The sequence below is a fragment of the Psilocybe cubensis genome, chromosome 4 (genome assembly GCF_017499595.1).
Source record: "Psilocybe cubensis strain MGC-MH-2018 chromosome 4, whole genome shotgun sequence".
NCBI classification, from domain to species: domain Eukaryota; kingdom Fungi; phylum Basidiomycota; class Agaricomycetes; order Agaricales; family Agrocybaceae; genus Psilocybe; species Psilocybe cubensis.
Genome location: NC_063002.1, coordinates 2,575,066 through 2,598,235, shown reverse-complemented (window position 1 = coordinate 2,598,235; position 23,170 = coordinate 2,575,066). Strand labels below are relative to the sequence as shown.

At 46.4% G+C, this 23,170-nt stretch overlaps 6 protein-coding genes across 6 annotated transcripts; 2 read left to right on the top strand and 4 right to left on the bottom strand.

The window, feature by feature from the left end:
- Positions 1-146: 146 nt before the first annotated feature.
- On the bottom strand, positions 147-7,472 carry JR316_0005049 (THO complex subunit 2; the record flags this gene model as incomplete). The annotated part of the gene is made up of 20 exons (XM_047890813.1): positions 147-316; positions 381-693; positions 751-906; positions 961-2,014; positions 2,070-2,357; positions 2,415-2,581; positions 2,661-2,869; positions 2,925-2,988; positions 3,044-3,201; positions 3,256-3,557; positions 3,610-3,689; positions 3,749-4,012; positions 4,067-4,240; positions 4,298-4,704; positions 4,763-5,966; positions 6,018-6,116; positions 6,179-6,680; positions 6,737-6,864; positions 6,920-7,346; positions 7,408-7,472. The coding sequence occupies 20 exons, from the start codon at positions 7,470-7,472 to the stop codon at positions 147-149; spliced, it is 6,231 nt and encodes a 2,076-aa protein (XP_047750574.1).
- A 1,992-nt stretch (positions 7,473-9,464) lies between these two features.
- JR316_0005048 (Vacuolar calcium ion transporter) lies at positions 9,465-11,610 on the top strand (the record flags this gene model as incomplete). The annotated part of the gene is made up of 11 exons (XM_047890812.1): positions 9,465-9,777; positions 9,843-9,923; positions 9,974-10,085; positions 10,140-10,184; positions 10,243-10,271; positions 10,334-10,457; positions 10,516-10,870; positions 10,929-10,978; positions 11,042-11,271; positions 11,329-11,444; positions 11,500-11,610. 11 exons carry the CDS (start codon positions 9,465-9,467, stop codon positions 11,608-11,610), a joined length of 1,566 nt encoding a protein of 521 aa, XP_047750573.1.
- Positions 11,611-11,728: 118 nt separating this feature from the next.
- JR316_0005047 (Tafazzin) lies at positions 11,729-12,899 on the bottom strand (the record flags this gene model as incomplete). The annotated part of the gene is made up of 6 exons (XM_047890811.1): positions 11,729-12,134; positions 12,189-12,283; positions 12,331-12,442; positions 12,516-12,620; positions 12,669-12,687; positions 12,740-12,899. The coding sequence occupies 6 exons, from the start codon at positions 12,897-12,899 to the stop codon at positions 11,729-11,731; spliced, it is 897 nt and encodes a 298-aa protein (XP_047750572.1).
- Positions 12,900-13,100: 201 nt separating this feature from the next.
- Positions 13,101-13,548, top strand: JR316_0005046 (uncharacterized protein; the record flags this gene model as incomplete). Its single annotated transcript, XM_047890810.1, has 3 exons — positions 13,101-13,239; positions 13,294-13,358; positions 13,414-13,548. The coding sequence occupies 3 exons, from the start codon at positions 13,101-13,103 to the stop codon at positions 13,546-13,548; spliced, it is 339 nt and encodes a 112-aa protein (XP_047750571.1).
- A 291-nt stretch (positions 13,549-13,839) lies between these two features.
- JR316_0005045 (uncharacterized protein) lies at positions 13,840-18,411 on the bottom strand (the record flags this gene model as incomplete). The annotated part of the gene is made up of 9 exons (XM_047890809.1): positions 13,840-14,133; positions 14,191-14,343; positions 14,395-14,618; positions 14,674-14,870; positions 14,931-15,422; positions 15,475-15,692; positions 15,762-17,229; positions 17,284-17,411; positions 17,464-18,411. 9 exons carry the CDS (start codon positions 18,409-18,411, stop codon positions 13,840-13,842), a joined length of 4,122 nt encoding a protein of 1,373 aa, XP_047750570.1.
- A 1,018-nt stretch (positions 18,412-19,429) lies between these two features.
- Positions 19,430-21,901, bottom strand: JR316_0005044 (Tripeptidyl-peptidase sed3; the record flags this gene model as incomplete). Its single annotated transcript, XM_047890808.1, has 10 exons — positions 19,430-19,507; positions 19,548-19,799; positions 20,063-20,150; positions 20,264-20,450; positions 20,499-20,587; positions 20,638-20,708; positions 20,767-20,855; positions 20,912-21,005; positions 21,063-21,416; positions 21,476-21,901. The coding sequence occupies 10 exons, from the start codon at positions 21,899-21,901 to the stop codon at positions 19,430-19,432; spliced, it is 1,728 nt and encodes a 575-aa protein (XP_047750569.1).
- Between the last annotated feature and the right edge of the window lie 1,269 nt (positions 21,902-23,170).

Here is a 23,170-nt window from a genome sequence, read left to right as displayed (position 1 = left end):
TTACCAGGAAAACAGGAACCTATCCCAATGTATTATCGCCACCACCTTTACTTATATTCCATTCAACTGGGACACGATTGTGTATATTATACTAAAATTTGGGGTTCAGGATATTTTAAATGATAATATGCTACATTTTGACACGCCTATCTTCTCTGGTTCTTGTCATGATCAATCGGCAAGGTTTTTCTCGCAAGACCTCCGTGACCAGGGTTGGGGAAGGTCCGACGATTATTTGGATTGATACGCGGCCTCTTCGATGCCTGTACACTATTGTCATGAGAAGGACCTGAATCGTTCATGTCGGGTTCGCGATCTAAAAGGTACGATATAGTTGAATAATGACTCTTTCCCAAGATATAAAAATAAAGGTAACATACCAGCAAGGGTTCGTTTGCGTTGGATCTCACGTTCGTCTCTCCCTGCGTCCTTGAACGACAGAGGCACTTCATCACTGATGCGAGAGCGAAGACTGACCAAACCTGAACCTCGCGAGCCACCTTCCTGTTGATTATTTGGGCCGTTGCTAAGACCTGGTGGCAAATCCTTCATTGGTGGCGCATTATCGCGATGGCGATCACGGGAATTCATGGGTTCAGATTTTCTTGAAGAATCAGTACCCATGGCTCGAGGGGCGGATGGGGTATTGGCCACTGGTTTTCCTTGAGGACCTTCAGGTCGCTTTTCATTAGGCTGCTACATAGACTCAATCAATGATCTGCAATGTATTTTCGAAATATATTGCCATACCTTGTCTGAAGATGACGTTCGAATATCAGAATCAAGACCATCGCGTTCTTTCCGTCGCCTATCTGAATCACGGTTCCGATCTTCTTTGTCGCTAGGTCGGCGGCTTCGATCGTCGCGTTCTTTTCGAGCACCTCGTTTGGAGTTTCTATCCGATGGCTATAATACGATGTGGTGAGCAATGCAGACGAAGTTAGGAAAGAAAACACATACTTCGTCTTCTGAACGCCTTCTCTTGTTGCCAGGATTTTCTTCAACTGGCGGCGCGTTTCTATTTCTTGAAAGGTCAGGACGAGTAGGTAGACCCCGATCATCAAGAGATGAAGAAACTGGAGCGGATGGTGCCGCCTGGCTACGACTTGGCCCAGAGTCGCGATCCTTTCGTACATCTCGGTCGCGATCTTTGTCGTCCCGGCGGTGACGATCTCTATCTCTATCACGCTCTCTATCGCGCTCTCTGTCTCTATCCCTATCTCTGTCACGATCACGATCCCTATCCTTTTCGCGATCCCTGTCGCTTCCGTGTCGATCACGGCCACGGTCTTTATCACGGTCCCCATCCCTATCTTTATCACCATCACGGCCTGAGCGGTCGCGTCCACCACGTTCGGTACGAGTGTGAGTGAGGCTATCGCGTCGTCCAACAGGTCCAGTGGGTTCGCGAGTCTCCGGTCGACTGTCACGCTCTCGACGATCATCGACATTGCGATCCGCACGACCAGAGTCTGATCTAGATTTTCCACCACTGTTGCGGCTTGTGCGACTTTCAGTGCTCGGATTTCTGGTTCCAGGACGACTTGCTGGGGAAGGTGAACGGTGACGAGGAGATGGAGCTGCGGAGCCATTCTGACTTCTCGGTTCTGTCCTGTCCGATTTGCTGATGGTCTGTCTCGCCGTTTCACGAAGTTCCTGAGCAGAGGCTGTTTGACTTGGAACAACGGGAGGTGGCATTACAGGCGCATCCGAGCGTAACTGTGACGGTTCAGGGGGGTGGAAGCGAGGCCCGTGTGGATAATTATTGGGTGCGCCTCCATGCGAAGAATTTTGCGGTTCTCGAGGGGGCGGGCGGGGGTGTTCTGTGATATTGGGTCTAACAGGTACGAACGGCTCATCGCGAGGTCTTTCTGCCGGAGAAGGGACGCTTTTACGATCATTCGATTGCACAGAGTCTGTACTTGAGGTCATTACAACGTCAGGAGACGCCTTTGGAACATCAGTGACTTTATTGTCATGTCGCACACGTTTGACGACCTCGGGTCTAGGAATACTATAGAAAAATGTCAACGTAATGAATAACCAGAAGCTTGAAAAATCATAGCTACCTATCCATTGCAAGCTTAGTGGAACTAATGTTGCTATTTTGATTAGCGATCTGAGAACGAGGCGCGGAAGGGGCTGACGCAGGGGGTTGGGGTACATTTCTGGCAGCGACAGACTGTGCACTTGGCCCAGTGGGTACTGGTGTGTTTCGAGGTTTTTCTGGAATCGATGCACTGGTCGAAGCTGGTACAGGAGGTCTAGGGGATGATGTGCCATTCGGAGTCGCTGTTTGACTGGGTTGTTTGGGTAAAGCCCAGTCTGCTTCTTTTCTCTTCAAACTAGCAGAATATCTGACGAAGGGATATAATGGGCAAATGATTATTAAGTTTAGAGTTTTAAATGCTTACGATCGCGCCAGAATTTTCAAATCCCCGCGTTCTTCTGTCTCAAGGAAGCGATCAATGGCAGCATTGATGTTCGATCCACTGTGCTCGTTTACAGAGGCCATAGGGAAAACATCTAAAATTTCTTTCATGACGATGATGGCATTATAAACATGCATGAATTCTCCGGTCTGTATGCAGTCAATAAAGGACTGAAATAGGGATTAGACCAATAAATCAAGTGCGTAAGTTATATATATAATAACAGACCTGAGTCAACCTTCGATGCCATTTACGGAAGATTGTGTGGAATTTAGTCCATTTCATGATTTCGTTTACTCCTCCACTTTTGTAGACGGGGTGGAAACCAGGAAGAACGATAGTCTTGCCGCCAACTTTCATCCGGTTTTCTTGAGTATATATCGATTCGTCTAGGTGCCAACTAAGAAGATCGCGAAGAATGCCCAGAAGAAATCGACCTATATTTGAAGAATGAGACTTTGCTTATATACGCGTTGCTACTAAAGGGCCAACCGTAATTGCGAGCCTCGTATTCACTGCACGAAAATAAGATAACCTTGACATGATCGCCAATCAACTAGAAAAAATTGTTAGATGGATAAACAAAGCGGTATTAAGATTGCGAGGGGTACCCTATCGTAACAACCCAGAGTGTAAAACCCTGGTGTTCCTTGTAGGTGCAAGACCTTGATAAACTGAGCACAGAAATCTGCGTCCATCGGTGATAATAGGCAACGGGGCTGGACACAGTTTTCGATGAAGGAGTTTATGAGAAGAGGCGATTTGGATGCTGGTTGGAGACAATTTCAAAATCAGGACCGTCCAGAAGATAGAAAGTATTTACAATTTGTGAACCAATGTTGTTTTTCTTTGGCGAGACGTTTTATAGTGAATGCTCGGGAAATGGTCTGTTCTTTGAATTCCTGGGCGAGTGTATGAACAAACGAAGTATACCGGTCGCGGCGGGCACGATGTGCAGCCGCAGTCAGGCGCTTAGCACGATCCGCCGATCGTTCTGCAGCGGCGAGCTTCGAGTCTTCTTGTCGGGAAAGGGCTCTTAATCTGGAGCCTTCTTCGTCGTATTTGGAGCTCGGTGGTGACAGATCGTAGATCGAGAGCTGCCAGAAAGTCAGGTAGAAGCCAGGTCTAATAATTCTTATAAACAGAATGTCTTGAGTGATGGTGAATAGATTCTTACCCAAGGACCTCATATGCATTTCCAGGAGCAATGGACTTGACATCGTCGAACAATGCTGCGAGCTCGGGCACCCACGGACTCTGTAATAGTTATAAGTCGTAGCTCAAGCAGCCCGGATCGGAAAGGAGATGGAACCCACTTCTTCCTTCGGAGGTGAAGTTGCAAGCGTAGCAGTAGGGGTAGCAGTGGAATCAACTTCCATAGCAGTTTCAGGTTCTTCAACAACAGCTAATTTGGCTTCCGGAGTTTCTGGCGTCACAGTTAATGTATTCCCAATGGCGGGAGATGCAACCCGTGACTGTGAAACGCTAGGCTCTCTTTTCGCAGTTAACGCTGCCTTCAGTCGTTTTTCAGCTTCCTCATTCGCGATGCGTTCTTGTTCCTGCATGGCAAGTGCAATTTTCTAGAACGAGGTTTAAATTAAGAAGATATAAGATGTGAAGAGGCAGAAACATACCAATAGTTTAGCGTTGAGTACTGGACGCAAGATCTGCATACATATCGGCGCGCAGATACCATAATCCTGGCCGAGTTCCCTCAAAGATGGCAAGATCTCGTCTGCGTATTTTTCTGAAGGGATTACAGAAGGAGAAGTTAAAAGCTCCAGATACTGCAATAAAACGCCATGGGTCTGATTGAAATAGAATCAGTTGAAGGTCAAATTTTACGGAGCAGTTGTGGTACTTACTGCATCATAGAGCCCAGCTAAAGACTTCAAATGTGCATCAGGCGCCTTATACACGCATGCTTGTCGCTGTTGAGCCACTTGTATAAGAAGAGGGAGAGCCAATTTAGAATCCATAAGTGTGGTACCAAGACGCGCAGGGGCTTTCATGGAATCTACTTCCAATCTTGCTCCACGGGTCGCAGATGCAATGGCCTCAATACGGAGTGCAGGACCGCCAGCCATGGCTGCCATTTGTGATTCCGATAGACTGGGCAACGGCTCAATTCCTGCCATTTTCCAGACAAGTTCACGGAGCACAATTATTTCTGTGGTCTGGCCGTTGTGCAGTTGGTGCACAATGTATTTGACGACAGGCGTGAGGTCTGCGCTATATCTTTTGAAGAGCATACCCGTGAAAGATGCAAGACCTAGAGACAAATCAATCGGTAAGGTAATCGAGTATAGAAGACAGATGATATGACATACTTTGAAGCCAATCAGAGATATTGACGCCATCTCTTTTAACGCGCTCCTTATTTGGGTCCGCTAGAGCACCAAGGACGATGAAAACAAGGACATCAAAACCCATGTTTGTCACATAACGCAATGCTTGGATAACGACGCTTGCAAGATTATCATATGCCATGATTTGATTGACGGCATTGGACAAAAATATACAAGGATTCGAGTGCGTCAACTTTGCAACGGGACCCGATAATGAGTCGATTGTATTGTGCGATAGGCGGCGAAGAAGTCCTTTCGATTCTCGATCTGCTTGCACTTGACGGATACGAAGCTCTGAATGAGATTGGTACATTCCAAGTTTCCATTCGCCATACAGTTCCCATCGAGCCTCAGTTGGGAATGTACGGATGATAGACCAGACATCCACAGTTAAAACGGCGTTGCCTCTTATGAGCGACAGTGCAGGAAGCAAATATTGTCGACTAATCATAAACCAGAACGCCCGTACGGGATGCTGTTCAACAGGTTCCAGTTGTGCCTTCTTTCCCGCAGGCTCGGTGGATATGATCGACGTTAAGTGAAGGCGACCGATGCGCAAGAATTTAGACAAAAAGAGTGGGTCGCGAGAAACATGGAGGCCTATGAAACGAAGGAGAGGCTCAATGACATCTACCAGGTCAGCATAACTTCTGCAGAGTGGTACCCTATCCGCCCAATCAGGGAAGAAGAACACGAAATCGGTAGTGCTGGTGCTTGGCGGAGTAGGGGCCGACAATGTCAGGACAGGCTTCCTAGGCCCGGGGTAAGCTAATCCTGCAGGGCCAAATCGTGCCCTTGGCTTTGTGAAGCTTTCCGCGCGTTGTTTTTTTAAGAGGGAGTCGTATAGTGGTTCAATCGATACTTTCATTATGCGAATTATGAGATCGGCGATCTCAGTATTGGAGTCAACCAACCACTGAAATTTGGTTAACATGGCAATCGCAGGTTTGATGGCACCAACAGCAAGTAAGCTTGTGAGGAGGCCGACTTTCTGATTTCTACTCTTCGTTTCCGATTGCTTTGGTTCCGGTTGAGAGGACACGATCGGTTTTGGCTGTGAAGACGAGGCAGATTCAAGGGGGGCAGCCATCGCAAGTAAACTATTCTTCGCGCCAGCTATTCTGGCCTTAACGTCGGCCAAGTACTCTTGTCGAAGGTTGTCCATGTCCTCGTCTTTGGGTGCGAGCTGAAAAAAACAGTTAACTCGGGATCAGTTAGAGGTACAGATTTTACTTACGTGCGGATACAAGTCTTCCATTGTGATGAAGCCCTCGCGAATTAAGATAGCAGCGGTTAAATAAAGATTCAACGGTGCCGTCTCCGAAACGTCTGGAGCCTGGCGAATAGAAATGAAATTTAGATGGTCAAACTTACTGTAGTAAGACTTGTGATACGGACCTGGTAATAACTGAATTTGAATCCCAACACCTGTGCTAAAACTCGGGCACCGCTTTTCTTTGGAGGGGTAGTCGAGGCGGGCCTTGAATGCAGCTCTGCCGTGGTTAAAACCTCGTCCAGACTTTTCCCCTTATACACGCCCTCCGGAAGCTCGACTTTGGTATCCATTTCTTCTTCATCAGGGATAGGACGACGATATGAGCCAGACCAAGGAGAGAACGACAACAAGGCGAGGAAGAAAGTGTAATGTGTAGTGAGGTGCTGTGAGAGGACATCAAGGATAATGTCCAATGCCCTATTGGGGTCCAAATCGAAGTAACCTATGAGACTGATGACTTTCTCCCACACAGGTCTGGCACGGTCTTCGATTAGAGAATACGACTCTGTTGGCCTACCAGACTGAGGAGAATGAGGTGGGCCAAGACTACTAGTCAACTCGACAATGAGTTTACTATATCCCTCGGACTGTTCTCGCAGAAGATTAAATTTGTTCTGTTTGTAACTTTAGAACCATTCTGCAATCAGTAAAATTGGATGAAGAGTAGTATTTGATCTCACAATAAGCCAGTTCTTGTTCGTATCTCTTTCTTATCCTGTGTCGTTTTATCTTGGATGAGGCCTACACTGGCTAGAACAGTCGATTCCAGCCTTTCCCGGCAATGGTTTGGGGTGATGATGCCATGTTCCTGAAAAGGCACATATATGGAACCGAAGTTGCAAGTATTGTTTATGTCGACGCACCAAAAACTTCATGACGATAGAAGGTATCCGCTGTTTATCTATCTCTGCGTTTGCTTGTGCGCGTTTTGCCTTATTGAGGACGCTAGCCACATCCTTTGACGCCAACTTCCAGTCTGCTGCCTCAGCGACCGAGAGGCGTGCCTCGTTGAGCAACTCGTCGAGTTCAAGGTCCACAGCCCATATCATATCCACGAGATGATCTCCGAATATAGAGGCAGGCGTTGGATGCTTGGGTGATACGTTGGACGATGACGGTAAGGCTCGAAGTACGGACAGTATAAACTCTGCCAACGCTGTGGGTGAGAGTGGGTAAGGCGGTGCCCATGTCACGAGAGTTGCACATAGCAGGGTATGATACGCTGTAGTAAGAGTGTCTAGACAGTCTGGGTCGAAAGGGTTGGAATGAGGTTGGACAAGGAAGTGGCGGCTTTGCAAAAGACAATATTAGATATCGCTCAGGGACACAGCAAATAGAAAGATAGGCATACAGTTTCGAATCTCCTCCACTGGCCCAAGTCTTCAGACATTCACGAACGTTATTTACAACGTCCATACTGTCGTCCTGCAAGCCTTATGACTTGAAAGCTACAAATTGGTAAAGTGCAGGCAAGGGTGAGTGTTAGTGTGGACAACGTGAGTCGGACCTCTAAATGAAATTGACATGCACCAGGTGTTGTTTACCCCAGCTTGCTTGAGCTGGCGTGGGCCATCCCCGATAAACAAAAGCATCATTACATAATTCACTGATCGTCACAAACCTTGTTCACCCTTTCAACTTCAAATTCCTGTCATGATCTTCAGGCAACTTTCCACTGATGAACACATTCCTTGTTCTTCGTCTCGCCAAAAACATATAGATTTTCCACATCCTTAAGATTCACCTTGTATTTCCTCTGTCTTTCTCACCACGTATTTTGCGATAGCTGTGGTGACTTCATTCACTGGGATTCATGATATCCGTTCTTCTGCGCTTTGTTGCGATCCGAATAGTATGTTTTTCAGTAACTTTGTCGAAAGATAAGAATATCTTTCATTCTTGTCTGTATTACTGACATATTCGTGCATCCAAGATCTTTCTGCGGGATATTAACTCTAGTCCTTGAGAGATTATTATCTTGGTTGTACAGGTATCACTTGGAAGTTTCAATTCCCGCAATGCCACCCTGGATCTCCTGTCTCATAGCTTCATCCTCTTCACTGCACCATGTACTACTTTTGGACATGACAATTCACAAATATTCGTCAAATCCATATATGTTTTTGCAAATAGCATCAGCAATGTTCGCGGGATCTTCTGCCGTTATTTCCATGAATAGCCCCTCAACTGGAAGTGCTAGGGGCATCAACAGAAACATTGCTGGAGTTGTGGTGGCCTTCACTGCCAGTCATCAAATGTATAACGTTACAACTTTTACTCCTCATTCGCTTGACAAGCAGCACTACTCCTACCCCGTTTCATCAGTAAAATGGATGTAGCCCTACTCCAATCGCGAAGCCAACCTTTACGTCACGGATCGATGAAATCCTGAAGAAGTTTTGCCAGGTTCAGTAACACTCTTTGTTGGCCAACGGTAGGTTTCTTAATGTTATCAGCCATGTTATGCCTCTCGCAGCAGACACCGTTGACAACGCCGTTTTTTATCTGTGACATATTAGATGGCCGTCTTTAAGGACGATACGTCTTCAATAGACCTTGTCGACCGCGTTCTTTCTAAAAGCGAAGTGTGGATGTGGATGGTAGGCCGCAAGTCTCGAGATGCAGTTGACCTTTTCGCTATCCATCAGCCACTCCCTGTAAACACAAGCCTAAAGGCCATGCACTTCTATTGCAACCAGCATGACGGCGTTTGGCCCTGATGCCGCAAGTTGCAATATAGATTACATACTGCCAAATTAACCTCAAGTAATTGGATACACACGACATGTTTGTGTATGAAAGGATGGATGGAAGCCACACAACGTTGTCCCACCGATGTCCAATAGCTTGTACTATTCGGCGCTTGACGATTCCGGTCCTGAACTTGTCCAGAAAAAACCATTTTCAGGTACTTGCCAAGGTCGAAGTTTTTAGATGCTGAATCGAATACCGTAAGAAAACCACTATCTTCTTGCGTTCTAAGTGAACTTTTAAAACTCATCCGACCTTTGTGTGTTAGGCGAAATGCTTTTCGGGTTATGCTCTATGCACTCATTAAAAGTAGATTTCAATGTTTCGACGCGTAGCTAATTTTAGCATTCTCACGCCGTGCTCGGAGATTTTGAAGTTCGGATAACACTGAAGACAGCTTGGCGTTAAGGTTTATTTTTATCTTCATCACCGGGGCTGTCAGAGTGCTCCTACTTAAAGGGATGCATTCAATTCGAAACACCGGAGCCTTGACTATATACCCCAACTATCCTCCACACTTCAGCGGGGTACTTCCCAACCCTATATACTGTGACCAGCCGTCTTCACTGGCCTGCCTGAGGCCACCCAGCAGAGGCTAAAAATATCCCCTATCCCCTAAATACTAACGGCCATACCGCCCAACGTCGTTTCTGCCTCATGTCCAAAATCGCCAGCACCGATAGCAGCGAATCTCGCCAGCGGACACACACCCATCTTCGTATTCAAGACCTAGAAGAAGGCAGCATCGAGCCTAAACATAGTCCTGGCAACCTGTTATCTGCTGGAGCAGAATCCCGCCGGAGTAGGCTCAGCAGTAGCCGTCTACAGGAACTCGGTCAGGAGCTTGGCGAGGCATTCAAATTCCAAGAAAACAAGGAAGAATTGGTTAAATTTTGGGATCAATTTACGAGGAAAGGGAAAAGGAATATCGGAGTCTTGGAAAGTTTAAACGCCATATTCTGGTCATCATGTAGGATATTTCTTTTCAGTATCTCGCCTACCGTCATTGTCACGAACTTATTTGGCGTTAATCAGGGCTCAACATATTTCTGTTCTTCATCCCGGTTGCTTGGGTTTCTCACTTCTTGCACTGGAATGATACACTTACATTTTCCCGTAAGCATAAGCAAGTCAATATCACAAGGACTTTCATTGACTCCAAGCAGTCTGCTTTTTTGCAATCGTTCCGCTGGAGAGACTCTTCGATTACGGGGGAGAGCAGATGGCCTTTTATCTTGGGAAGGAGCTGGGAGATCTGGTTGTTGTAACGCTCAATAAGTGAGAATATTTGCTTTTGCCTAGGTTTTATACTAATAATGTTATGCAACACAGTGCCGTAGAAGCCACACTCGCTATCATCCTTCTCAAAAAATGCGAGTGAGTGTTTACTTTACGATTCTTTTCTACTCTAGAACGCGTCTAATATTTCAACCAGGTTAATATTGTTGAAGTCAACTATCATCGGTCCGTCCCCCTCTGTTCCAAGAAATCAAACATATTTACTAAAGATGTTTGAAATTTGATAGGCGTTGTTATTCTACATCTATTACTTGTACCTGGCACAGCGTTCGTCATTGGGGGAGCACGGATAATTCAACAAGACCTGCATCCTCATTCAACTCAACTCAACCACTCCCTTCTGACTCTTGGGTACTCATATCTGCTATATGCAAATTTAAACTAACTAACATCTTGAAATGTATTTTAGGGTCCTGAGTTTACTTATCCCGGCATCTTTTTTCTCTGCTATCAGCGGTGCGCTGGATGTCAACAATAAGGCGGCTGTAGTGACAGCGGTCGATGACAACACTCGACACAGTTTCTTGCAGATGAGCCGAGGCCTTGCGGTATTATTGCTCTTCGTTTACCTCTGTTCTCGGATCTACCTCCATAACCCTCCTGGCGATAGTAATGACCTCACCCGTGTCACTGTTTCTGAAGCACCCGAAGAATTCAAGGAGCACGTTGCACATTTGAGAAACGATGACCCGGAAGTAAATCAATGGGTGTGCATGTTGATGCTTGCCATATGCATCGCGTTTATGGCTACAACGGCAGAATATGTAAGGTTATATCCCAGACGATATAATTCAGCTGTTCTTACATATACCAACATTTCAGCTTGTCGAATCCATCGACTTTGTACAAAAAAGCCACAGGATCAAAGTCGAGTATGTAAAAGACTTATTGTGTGCAGCATTTTGACATGCTTAAGTTTCGTCGTTTACAACTAGGTGGTTCGGCCTGATATTGCTGCCATTTGTATCTTTTGCAGCAGATGGCACTGTCGCTGTTGTGTATTTTGTCCGATACATGTTTAGACACATCTTCCACGAGCCCACTCCCCCGACTACTTTAGCCAAAGGAGAGGCTATTGACCTCAGCATCCAATTTACGTTGTTCTGGATGCCCCTTTTGGTCCTCATTGGCTGGTGGACTGATAAACCACTGAGCTTACTCTTCGGTAGGCGGTAATGCACTATGATACATCACACATATGCTTACATATATATTTTCGAAGAAACTTTCGAAGTGGCAGTCCTGTTGGGATCCTGTTTCCTTGTCAACTATGTCACTGCGGACTCCAAAACAAACTGGGCTGAAGGCATTGCCATGGTCGCTTTCTACCTAATGATTGTGAGTCGCTAGCTTTCAAGTAGCTGTGCTCCGTTGCTGATGGATTTGACCCAAGGCTGTATGTTCATGGTTCTATCCAGGCCAGGTAGAAATCAAACTTCTGTCGACTTGTAACAGTGTGCAGGCAGCGATTGAAGAGTTTGCGGCCACTGGGCTCGTGGAATAATTTGGTTCTTGTCAACCAGCTTTGTGATATTTGTATGGTCAGATATTGTACTTGATAGCTATAGGGATAATTGTTGTGGTTTCTACATTATATGTTCTACGCGTCTTTGCCTGCTGAGCTATTGTATTGAAATGGGCTCCTTTAGAAGTGGTGGCAAGATAGATCGACCTAAATCTTCTACGGCTCGATGGATTATTGCGGTAACCTTTTGGCGCACTAGTGATGTATAGATTTGTTCCTGTTCACTGCGCAAAGCCGCAGCCTCACCTAGCCATCCCTTGAGCTGCTCATTGGAACCCGCAGTAGCAGAAGAAATGACATCAGAATCCCGTGGCGATACATCCAAGGCTTCCTCCAGTTTTTCTGTAGGTACAGGCTGGCCAAATGTGACGCTCATACGTGCACCAATCCGTGGCAGATATTTGTTTGGGAAAGGACGTCCTTCTGGCATCAGTTGGTCGAAGCCTGTTATCCACATCGGGATCACGATGGGAGGAATTTCTGTCTCCATTAGGATTCGGCCCCTATAACGGAATGATGAGCGATGCCCAGAAAGGAAAGTATTTGATTGCACTGACACGCCCCATTTAAATCGCTGGATGCAGACGCGCCCAAGTTTATCTCGACGGTAGTCCTTGGGCTGATTGACTTTTCCTTCGCCATATAGATGCACCTGGATAGAGTGTTATAACGCAAAAGAATGCGCCGAAATAAACATACCCATTGTCCTTCGTTGAGTTTTTGAATAGCTGTGTCCACCGCATCCTGATAGATCCCTTTGCCACGGAAAGTTTCGAGAGTCTGTCCGAGCGAAAAGAAGGTAGAAAATACCCTAGCTAGGACAAAAAAGGAGCCGAGGAGGCTGAGATCCATGGTGTGACTTCCGCTTGTGGAAAACGACATACGGATTCGTAAACATGATGTCAGAAGCGCCTAGAGCCCAGCGTGTAGTTCGGGAACTCAGATAGTAGCGCACAGGAAGGACACCCCAAGTGACAGGATCATCCAGCCTAGACAGCATTCAGCATGGAGGAAGACACAAAAGAGACTCGACCCACGTTGAGATGTGGTTGCAAACTACATTCGGAGGTTGAGCACGGGAGCCAAACGGCAGTGAACAAAGGCATACCGGTCAGTATGCCACGGCGGGAGTCGCGATCTGGGCCCTCGAGAGCATCTTTGAGGATATGGAGACCATGGACTTGTATTGAGGCGAGACCTGAAGAAAGAAAAGCCTTGCATGCGAGGCCGACGGTGGTGACTGTCGCAGCGGACAAGACGGGGGACATGGAAGAGCGGGAGAAAGAGGGATGCCGGGAGGCGGCAAGAGGACGGCAAGAGCCGAGGTTAGGTAAGCGGAGAGAGGGGAATTGAGTTACCCCAAAGAAAGTGAGAAGTTTCAAAGCAGTTCCTTTTTTCTATTTTATTGCGAGTCCACCGTTCCTCTATCCCTAACCGTGAGGGGCAGCGCACCCCTTGCGCCTGCAAACATGCTGGCTCTCATGGCTCTCAGCTCCGTCGCCGCCCTCCTCTTCGTCTACATATTCATGCCAGCGCTTTGGATGTCCATCATGTCCGTCGACGAGTCTCTCGATGCCCATGAGTCAGGTCTTGCCCTCGTTGCCTCTCGTTCGTGCTCTTCGTTCTTCACCGCGTACATCCATCTCACCTTCTTCCCAACAGGCAATCCTTTCCGCGAGACAGGGCCCCCTGCTAATATGGCGAAGCTTATCTTGCTACGACACAAAGTGAGTTCGCCTGGCGTCGCGTCTATCCCAGTGTTCATCGCGTACTGTCGTCCAGATACAAACAAGTAATAGGAAGCGTCGCAGCTCCTCACGCCAGCCCTCACGAACCTACACTATTCCTACCTCCAGAGCATCGAAACCCGTCTGGATACGCTTCGGGAAACCATTTGGAGGCAAACAGTATCATTGATACATCCCTTCAACGTCTTTCCCATCACTTTCGGCCGCCTTCTTGTCGACTTTGTTTTATTACTTACTATACCCCTTCCATATCGTCCCATTCTTATGGATCTGTACCACCGACACTTATACTTGCTATCGTCTTCTAACGCCGCCTTTTCGTTTGGTCACCATTTGTCCATGCCCTAGGTTAATTCACTGCACGCCTTTGCGGACACATTGATTATAAAACAATATTCAATACATGTACTATATTACATTCCCCCAGCAAGATCAAAGGGAGACTACTAAACTAATCTACTCATGCAAAGTGGCGACTTTTGTCTGAGATTGCTGCCGATAACATACTCGGCGCAGCCTTGACACTTCTGCTCCCCGTTGATGTCGAGGAAGAAGACGCACCAGCGCGCTTAGCGATCGAGCCGGCGCGCACGGTGCTAGTGCCAGTCTTTGGCTTAGCCTTTGCATGTCCTGTGATCGCAGACCCTCCAACTGACCGCGACGTTCCTGCATTTCGCGATTTGTGCTCCTGAGCATACCATTGCTTACTAGAGTTGGAAGTCGACGGGTTCGCCGGTTTGCGGAATGCAGCGCCCTAAGTTACAAACATTGATGTTAATAAGCCATTCAAGTCAATAATAATCTCGCTTACCATGCCGTCCAATTCAGACTGCTCCGAGGTACCCTGTAGTCGCGCTCTTGGTCGCACTCTGCTGTTGACGGTTTTTACGCGGGGTGTTTCTTCTTCCTCATCTTGGTCAAGCCACGATACATCTCCGGGGTCTACTCCTGAGTCTTCTTCGATCTGGACCGCTAAAATTAGCCTCGTCTAAATTAGGAAAGAAAACAGACTCACCCCTTCTTCCTTGTTTAGGCGAATCTGGCGAACAATTTCGTCATGGCTGATAGTTTCAGGCTCTTCATACTCGATCTCCTCTTCATCCTCCTCGTCCATCTGCATTCTGCTGCCATCAATATCGTCAATGGCCGTCTCCCTCTCAAGATACAAGAATTCTGTGTCGTCATCTTTCAGGGTCTGATTGTACGCCTCCGCAAAGGCTCTGGTCGCCTCGTTCTCCTCTGCATAGCATATGAGCATTTGCTCTTCATTGAATAAGCAAGTATCATTACTCACCAAGACTCTTGATATCACCGCGATCTGATTTTCGCAACTTTTTCATCGCTCGTCGAGCTCTCTCGTTGTTATCGTCATCGCTTTCTTCATCACTATCGTCGACTTCAACACCACGGCGTCGTTTCAGACGTTGTTCACCCTGGATCACTCCTTGATGGAACTTCTCGTTCTCTTGGTCTTCGGCTTCCAGTTGTTCCCTGCAAGTCGGACAGTAGCATTAGACAAAAAGTCTGGAAAGGTACTCCATAATCACTTACATGAATTTGGCGTGAACCAAGTCGGGCGCAATGGTGTTTTCATCCATTTCTTTATCGTCCATCAGTTCTTCAAGTGTTGCGTCAAGGTCTTCGGCGGTTTCCTCATCATCTGCGTCCTTTGGTTTTGCGAATCCAAATGCATCCTCGTCGTCCGATTCAGCAGCCTCATTCTCCAGGTATGCAGCCAGATCAGGTCGGGTTTTGATGTTATCGTGTTTCTTCTGTCGTTCTGCCCCACCTTTGAGCACATCGAACGCGTTGAACCTCCTTAGCGGCGGTTCGGGACTATAGTCCCGATTTTCCGTGAGAGGAGGCGTATGCGAAAGTCTACGCAGACGACGCCTGGGAGAAGGCTGGGTTGGGGATTCCGGATACGACGAGGTCATAGAAAGCGTGCGGAGTGGGGCACGAGAGCTCCCTTGAGTCAAAGAGTATGATGGTGCTCGATAAATTTCAGGACTGCCGTCTGTAGGCCTGGTCTGAGTCAGAAAACTAAAAAAAATATGTTAAAACGTATTTACGGTCGAAATACAGAAATACTAACCCATGGTCGTTAACATATAACTGGGGCTTCTTTTCTTTGTGCTCTTTCCTTTGAGCATCTTCCACCACAAATTCTTGTTCCTTCTCGAAGATAGCATCAGCTTTCCTTAACAAATTGTCACTTGCTTGGAAGGCTGGTTGCAACTGGTTGACGACAACAACATCTTGGGTCAAGTCCAAGGTGTCTGTACGATGAAGATTCGTTTCGTTCGAAATGTTCTATGAAAACGAAGTGAAATTAGCAGCAGGTTCTCAAATTGGAATGTAACGTGCCTTATCACTCTTCACTGTACTCGATTCAGTCGACTCAAACAGATCAGAGAAACCTGGCTGAAGCGATAATACAGGGCCGAAGATATCACCTTCCCCTTGCGAAAACTGCGAAAACCCGCCACCTAGCTTTCCAGAACCTGAATTCTCATTGAACAATGGGTTCAATATAGGGTCCGGGGAACGTGTATTAGGCAAGGGTGACGCCTGTTGAAGCTTTGCCGTAAAAGACTGGGTCAGATTTGTGGACAAGACTTGAGTGCTTTCAGGGCTTTCATCAGACACCAATTCTTTCAAGGGCCTTCTGCGGCTGGTGGGCAAGTCGTCATCCAGGTCGGTCTCTCGGGACCTGGATCCTAGCGCCCTTACCGATAGTAACGACGGACTAGTAGGTTCCTCGCTGGAGCAAAGTGAGAGCGGAGCGCCTCTGGGATGGTTATGACGAACAACTGCGGTGTTCTCCTTGTCTTCACTATGATCGTATATTAACTCATTATCATTCTCTTTGTTGTCTTCATCCTCGGAATCAGAGTTCACTACCAATCTGCGTGTTGGCCGAACATGCAGCCCTTCGTCAAACTCGTCACCAATACTAGTTTCTGTATTGGGAGGCATATTTTCATCGCCCTCTTCTTGGTCGTCGTTTTCTTCCTCAGCTGGCTCCGGTGAAGCAGAACCACGGAGTGCGGGGTCCCAATCTTCATCACTCTCATCTTCGCCTTCGTCCATGTCCATTTCTACCAGTTCTGGGGAATTCTCTGCGGCTTTTAATCCCTTTTCGGCCAATGTTTGTAAAATGGAGGTCAGACCTGGAGCTGCAATGCTTTCTGAGTTGCTACCAGTACGCCCACCATATTTCTGCCATTCAGCTGCTTTGCGCTCCATTTCCTGTTTCGCATTCCTTTGAACCTCAGCCGCCAGAATTTGATTTAATTTCTTCGGTTCAATGGGCCCAGCGTGATGCAGCACTGACAGGCAACTTTCTCCATTATCTCTTCGTCGAATGGGCGATTCGTGTTTAGCCGCTTGCTTGGATGGATTAATTTGCGCGAGATGCATTTGTCGCTTACGACCTTCTGATGGACGTTTATGTATCGCACGACGATGGGATTCCTCTTCCTTTACCACTACTTTAGGCGATTGCATGATCTGCAAATCGTCGTCATCTTCGTCAGGGACAATAGTCCGTTTCTGCTGTTCTAGAGCACGTTGCTTCAGGAGTAGTAAATTCTTTCTCTTTGCATCCCCTTGCAAATCGGCAACAAGAACTTGACCAATGTCTGGCAAATCGGAGTCTTCACCAGAATCATGATGAGCGGGTGAGGGGGAACGATGGATTATAGAAGGTTTTGAGCGCCGTACAGAATGTGAGTGTGGTATCTCATTTTGCATTGAGATTGGCATTGGGGAGGAGAACGAAGCAATGGGGTCTGAGGTGGGAAGAGTAGAAGTCGAGGCATGCTGATTTGATTGGTTTTTTGCTGATCTGTTTGGCGACGGTTAGAAATTGCAGTACACAGTATAGCATGCATCTACTTACATTCTTGCAAACAAGGAATCCTTAGAATATTTAGAGGTCGTCTCAGTTCGTGGTATAGCTACAGGAACTTGAGCCGCTAAGCGAGTCCTTTCCTTCACCATCTCTACCTTTTCCTTGTTTGTTGGTCCCTATCCAAATGGTTTAACGCGTAACGAGCAAGCAATTGAGCCATATTTTTACCTTCTTCTTCCTCTTCTTCTCATCACTACCCTTTTTTATCTCGCCGGCAGGATCCTCTGTGAACAAAAGGGGCGGAACACTTGACCGTGGCGGCTGAGTTGATTTCTTCTTGCCAGCTGATTGAGATTTGTTCCGATTTTGCAGCGTCATTTCATCTTCAGATGTCGGCTGTGTAGATGGTGAACGCGACTTGCGTCTACTTGATCCTGACGCGGCAGTGGACGATGAGTCCTTCGGTGGTTCGTGTTCTGAGTCAGAATCCTGAAGAATAGCCTTGCGAATGCGACCACGAGAAACAAGGGGCCGAGGAGCAGAAGGGGATGAAAGAGTAAAAGAACGGTGGGGACTTGAATCACCGGGTGTTGTTGCAGGGACAGAAAATGGATCGGCATTAAATGAACTGTCAATAACGGAAGTCAGTAGTGAAAGGGATTTCCTTTCAGCAGGGGTGCTTGGTGAAGATAAGGTATCGGCGGTGGCTTGAAGTAACAAAGGTTGGCCAAATGCCGACCCGCTCGGCGCATCGTCACGTTCGGAAACCACAGACATTTTCTGCTCGTGGTCACCCACATCATCCTCATCATCATCATCGAGAGCTCTCAATTTCGCCTTCCAACCAAAATTGAATTTAGGACTTCCCGCAGTACTTGATTCATTGTCGTCGCCATCTTCGACGAGTTGGCCACCATCAGGACGAGCGCAGGGTGAACTTGGAGGAATCACGTCGAGCAAACCAGGAGGCGCTGTCTTGTGCACGCTATCACGCGCTAGGCTGAATTTCGTCGTGTAGAGGCCAGAGGAATCTGCGTCCCCGCCCTGCGGCTCTTCGCGGGGGCGTCCATAGGTACGGATGACACGCTTGTTTTCTATTGGCGCGTCGACTGGAGGTCGAGGCGGAGAAGATACTGTAGAGTCAGCCGCTATAGAATATTCCTTCTCCAGTGGCATTTCTGAAGTTTCTGAAGGGGTATAGAGAGAATTGAGTGCCAGGACGTGCTAGGATGCAGACCAGTGCAAACAAGTTGCAGACGGACCAGGCCAGTTGTGACACTACCCTGACCGATCGTGTCGTTACTGATGTGACTGGACGCGTTTATGGTAATCCACCAGTAATAAACAAATCAACGCGTCTGGCACGCGTCCAAGTTAGTCAGCAGTCTCATATACACTAGGATTCGCTGACGCGACTGGGCCTTGCTGGTCGGGGTCCCATGGGCTTTTAAATAATTATCGCCATTTAATTGTGCGTTTTCAAACTTAAGAGCCAACACAGCATTTCAATTTATTTCAATTAGCAGAATTAAACAGATAGCATCATGGTGTAAAATTTTCCTGCTGGTGAAAAGGACAGAAAATATGCTATTGGCCAGTGCCACTCGTCGTCAACCTACGGTTGACTCCTCGTGGCGCTGGCTTTCTTTGAGTGAAGTTGCAAAGTCTTTGCTCTGCCGAATACGTTTGGAATACCGAGTAATAATAGACATACTTAAAATTAAACAGCAAGGCCATACGCAATCGTGGTCTGTCCAGGAGAGACGTGACACCTTTAGTAAAACTAGCAGTGTACCACGGAAAGACCGGGGGAGATATCATGACATTTGCCATCATTTACTAGTGCCATGTCTTTTGAACTTAGTAGGCAAACTTTGGTTTTTCCTTGGGCAACTTATCATGTTATTTACAGTGTCTTTTGAATCATCTCCAGGCCTGATTAAAGTGTTCTTCAGCCTCGATTACAACGTTTTCAGGCACGTTTTGAATTCTTTGGGTAATCTAAAAAGCAATGTTGCTTGGATTATGTTGATATGCGATAATGAAATTTAATTCAAACAATTCCCTTTGCGACTACGCAACCGAAAGGCCATGACTCGTTATCTAGCTTATAAAAATCTAAATGTCACAAGCTTCTTGAGAGCACCAAAGTTAGGGGTACCAAGCCCAGTTACTATGTGCATTAAACACATAATCAGCGTACGACTTTCAAGAAGAGATATATAGTACACTTGCCTGGATCCCAACCTTTTGTAGCCTGTTCAAAGTTAGACTATTAATAATCAAAATGTTTAAGTGGTGAATATTCTTACATTGAAGCCTGTTGTTCCACACCCAGCATTGTTACCGACGGTTATGTCATTGAATCCGGCACCATCAAAGCTGTACAGCAAAGGATTCAAAAATCCGAGAGATCCTAGGCCAGCTTTGAACCTAGCGTCGTTGAGCATTGCTACAAAGCCTGCAAAAGCAGGGGATGATGCGGAGGTGCCACCAATCAGAACTGGTCGGCCAGCGAGGAATATACGATAACGGTCGGATTGTGCGGAGACATCCGGGTAAGCCTTATTTGACAAATTAGTGCATTGCGTTTATTGAAAGATGCGACGGTGCTCACTCGTCCACCGCTAAGTATGCAAACACGTCAGCATTTCGTTGCTGATGGACTGGGATATAGACGTACGGATTGAAAAGTCCTTTGTAGGTTCCCTTGGGAAGAGCATCAAGATACTTACTGACAGCCCTTTCTTGATACGGAGGTCGACGGAACTAACGGTGAGCATAAAAAGATAAGCTCGGAATTGTGGGTACAATAAGTGGTACATACGTATTCGCTGAAACCTCCTCCCGAAAAGAAGGTGCCGCGAGCAACAGCTACTTCAGGAATATGAGCTGTACCCCCAACGGCAGTAACGCTTCAGCAGTATTAGTTAGATTTTGCTGAATGAAAAATATCTATCTCACAAAGGACAGCTGGACGAATTTCACTAAGATTTTGACAATTTAATCGCACAATTGAAGGGCTCACCTTGCAGGAAAGGCGGGCAAAAATTTCGTTGTATTTTTACCATCATTGGAGAGGCATTTCGTAGGTGCATTAGGATTTGATACACCATCTCCAACTCCAGAATCACCGGACGAGAATAACACCGAAACACCACGGGCACCCAACTGAGCAAACTGTTCGCAAGTGCGTCTTGCGAAACTTTCAGGCACTTGGTTATAATTTAGCCTCTGATTAAGTTTGTGGTAAGTAAAAGTACCTGTTTGTTCATCATCTCCATAACTGGTAGAAATGGTCAAAGGTGGATTTTTCAATGACAAAACAAAGTCGAGCCAGTCACCATATGGTCTTGTCGATAGGTTAGAACGAGATTTGAAAACATATATGTTAAAACTCACTCGTTGGTGTTTGTGGGCGTTTTCACATCAGGGATAAATGGAGGGCGCCCAGCTGTCGAAAAGAATGTAGCCTGTGTGGTTACAAAATGATTAACCTGGTAACAAAAGTGTCATAACGATAGCACTCACAGGAATAGGATGGGATAAACCGAAGGCAAATTGTACGTCTAAATTGGCCTCTGCGCCCGCCTCCGAGAGTGTCTGATTATTAAGACCTCCTGAAGTCATTGCGTTTTAGAGATGAAATTTTATATATATTCAGAATGAAACAAACCTTTGACAGAAAAGAACGAGAAGGATGAATTGAGAGCATCTGGGCGTTGATCGGCGAAGAACAATTGCAAATCTTGAATGTTAGCAAATTCTTCCTGATATACAATAAAATCAGCTAAATCAACGAAAGAAAACACGGGAATAAAGCAGACCAGGTATCCTGTAATACCGATGGAATTTCGTGGATTTCCCGAAGGAACATATCCAACGGCGTTGTAGAGTTGTTGCAAGCACGAGATTGTTATGGTTGTGTTGCAGCTGGCATCAACAACGACGTTGGATGCTTTGTCTGTAATAATTGTAGCGGCTTCAGACGCTGTGGATTCGAACAATTTGGGGGGTGCCTCTTCGATGTTGAAGATAGTGGACCTTTGTGCCTTGAACCTACCAAACAAGGTAGTTGGTTGGATAACTTCGATATGGCCATGGATATGGGCTGGGAGGCTATAGCTCGTTGTGCGGACCAGTCTGTCACCACTGGTGATATGCTCCCAAACATAGTAGGTCTAAAATAGAACGTCAGTGCCAAGAAAAAAACAAGAATATAGTCCACAAAAGTAAGTACCGTATCGAGCATTTGTTCTACACGGCTGACGGGCAGTGTAACCATAATCCAGTCCTTTGCCGGTGAACGCGTAAGGTCCCCTTCTGAAATCCCAAGACCACTGAGCCATTCATCGACTGACTGCAAGCTTTCGGCAGGAGGAGTAATAAGGGCCTCTACTTCTTCCTTCGACAAATATTGGCCATAACGTTCATGTTCTGGGTCGCTTACTTCATAAAGATGCATCTCCAAGGAAGGGAAGTTGGATTGAGGTAGGCCAATGCGCAAGGATATGAAGTGGTCAGGGGAAGGTTTGCCTTGATTGACCCAACCGTGTGGAGGCAACACTTCTTCTTTGGTCCTAAAAGCATTTGCTGCTGGATGAAGAGCGAAGGCAAATGTTGTTGAAAATAAGATGTTCGTAGCAAACGCGAGTAAAACACGCATGTTAGCGAGCAAGGCAGAAGAAAGTGCCCCAGTTGATTATATAGGCATCAACTGTTTCTATCTCACGTCATCCGAAGCTCAGCTTTATATCCATTTGCGCCACATTTGACTACGAGGGATATCCAAGAAAGCGATGGTTGAGCGAGATTTTAAATTACGACCACCTGGGTACTTGAAGAACTTTACGGCAAGATTACCCACGCCGGACTTCTTTGGACTAATTTTAGCTCATTCTAGCGTGAAACTTTCACGCTTGCCATGATTTGCAGTTGGAAAACAGCGTGGTCGAATTTGCCTGGTACAACAGGAACTTGATTGGCGCAGATTGGTTTAGGAAATCAATATACATTGATTGCAGGGGGGAGCGGCAAAATTGGTAACCAAAGCGTTTCAATGACAAAAGTTTATTAGCATTTCGGGTTATGCAAAACAATCCCCACACCTATAGGAAGAGGCAGATTTAAGTTCATGAGTTTATGAATGTCACTACACAAGCGCATTTTATATATCCGCAAATTTGGCGTATAAGCGAACAACTGTAACGGTGAATACGGTGGGCAATTAGAAATCAGTTTAAACTTTAAATAAAGCAAACCAGATAAAATATACCTTACTTTAACAATTCAGAATCACACATTTCACTCTCAAGGCATGCATTCGGTGGAATAGAACATTGAATTCACTAAAAACTGCGCCTGAAAGAACGGTAAAATTGGTAAAAAAAAGACGGGAAGCAAGGCGGTAATATTTCCTGCTCACTTTTTGCATTTCAATTATGGGTGCAGCCTAGTTGCTGAAGTAGTTAGAAATGTCAAGTGCAATTTTACACCAGTATCTAAGATTGCAACGATAGGTACCTACCACAGGCACACGAGAGAGATTTCGAACAATGATGCCAAACTATCCCCTCGATCCCTGCATTGAATGTATAGTGAGAAAGATAAGCAGCGAAAAGAGTCAAACTCAGGCAAATTGGCGAACAACGGTTCGCAGTACGTCAATGAAGCAGCCTACCAGATACCAACGCGAGAGAACAATAAGTCGACCACAGATTGAATGCCATGCACAGGGTGCGACTATCCAATCTTAGCGACTAAACACAGCTAAACACCATAGAAATCCCAAAGATTTCTGCGTGAGTGTAAACTCTGAGATCTGAGTGCTGGACGTGGAACGTCGTGGATTAGAAGCTTAATTAAAATTTAAATCACTTAGTCTGAGGCAATGTTTGTTCGAGTTGTGCAAAGGCATCCAGCTATCACAATTTTC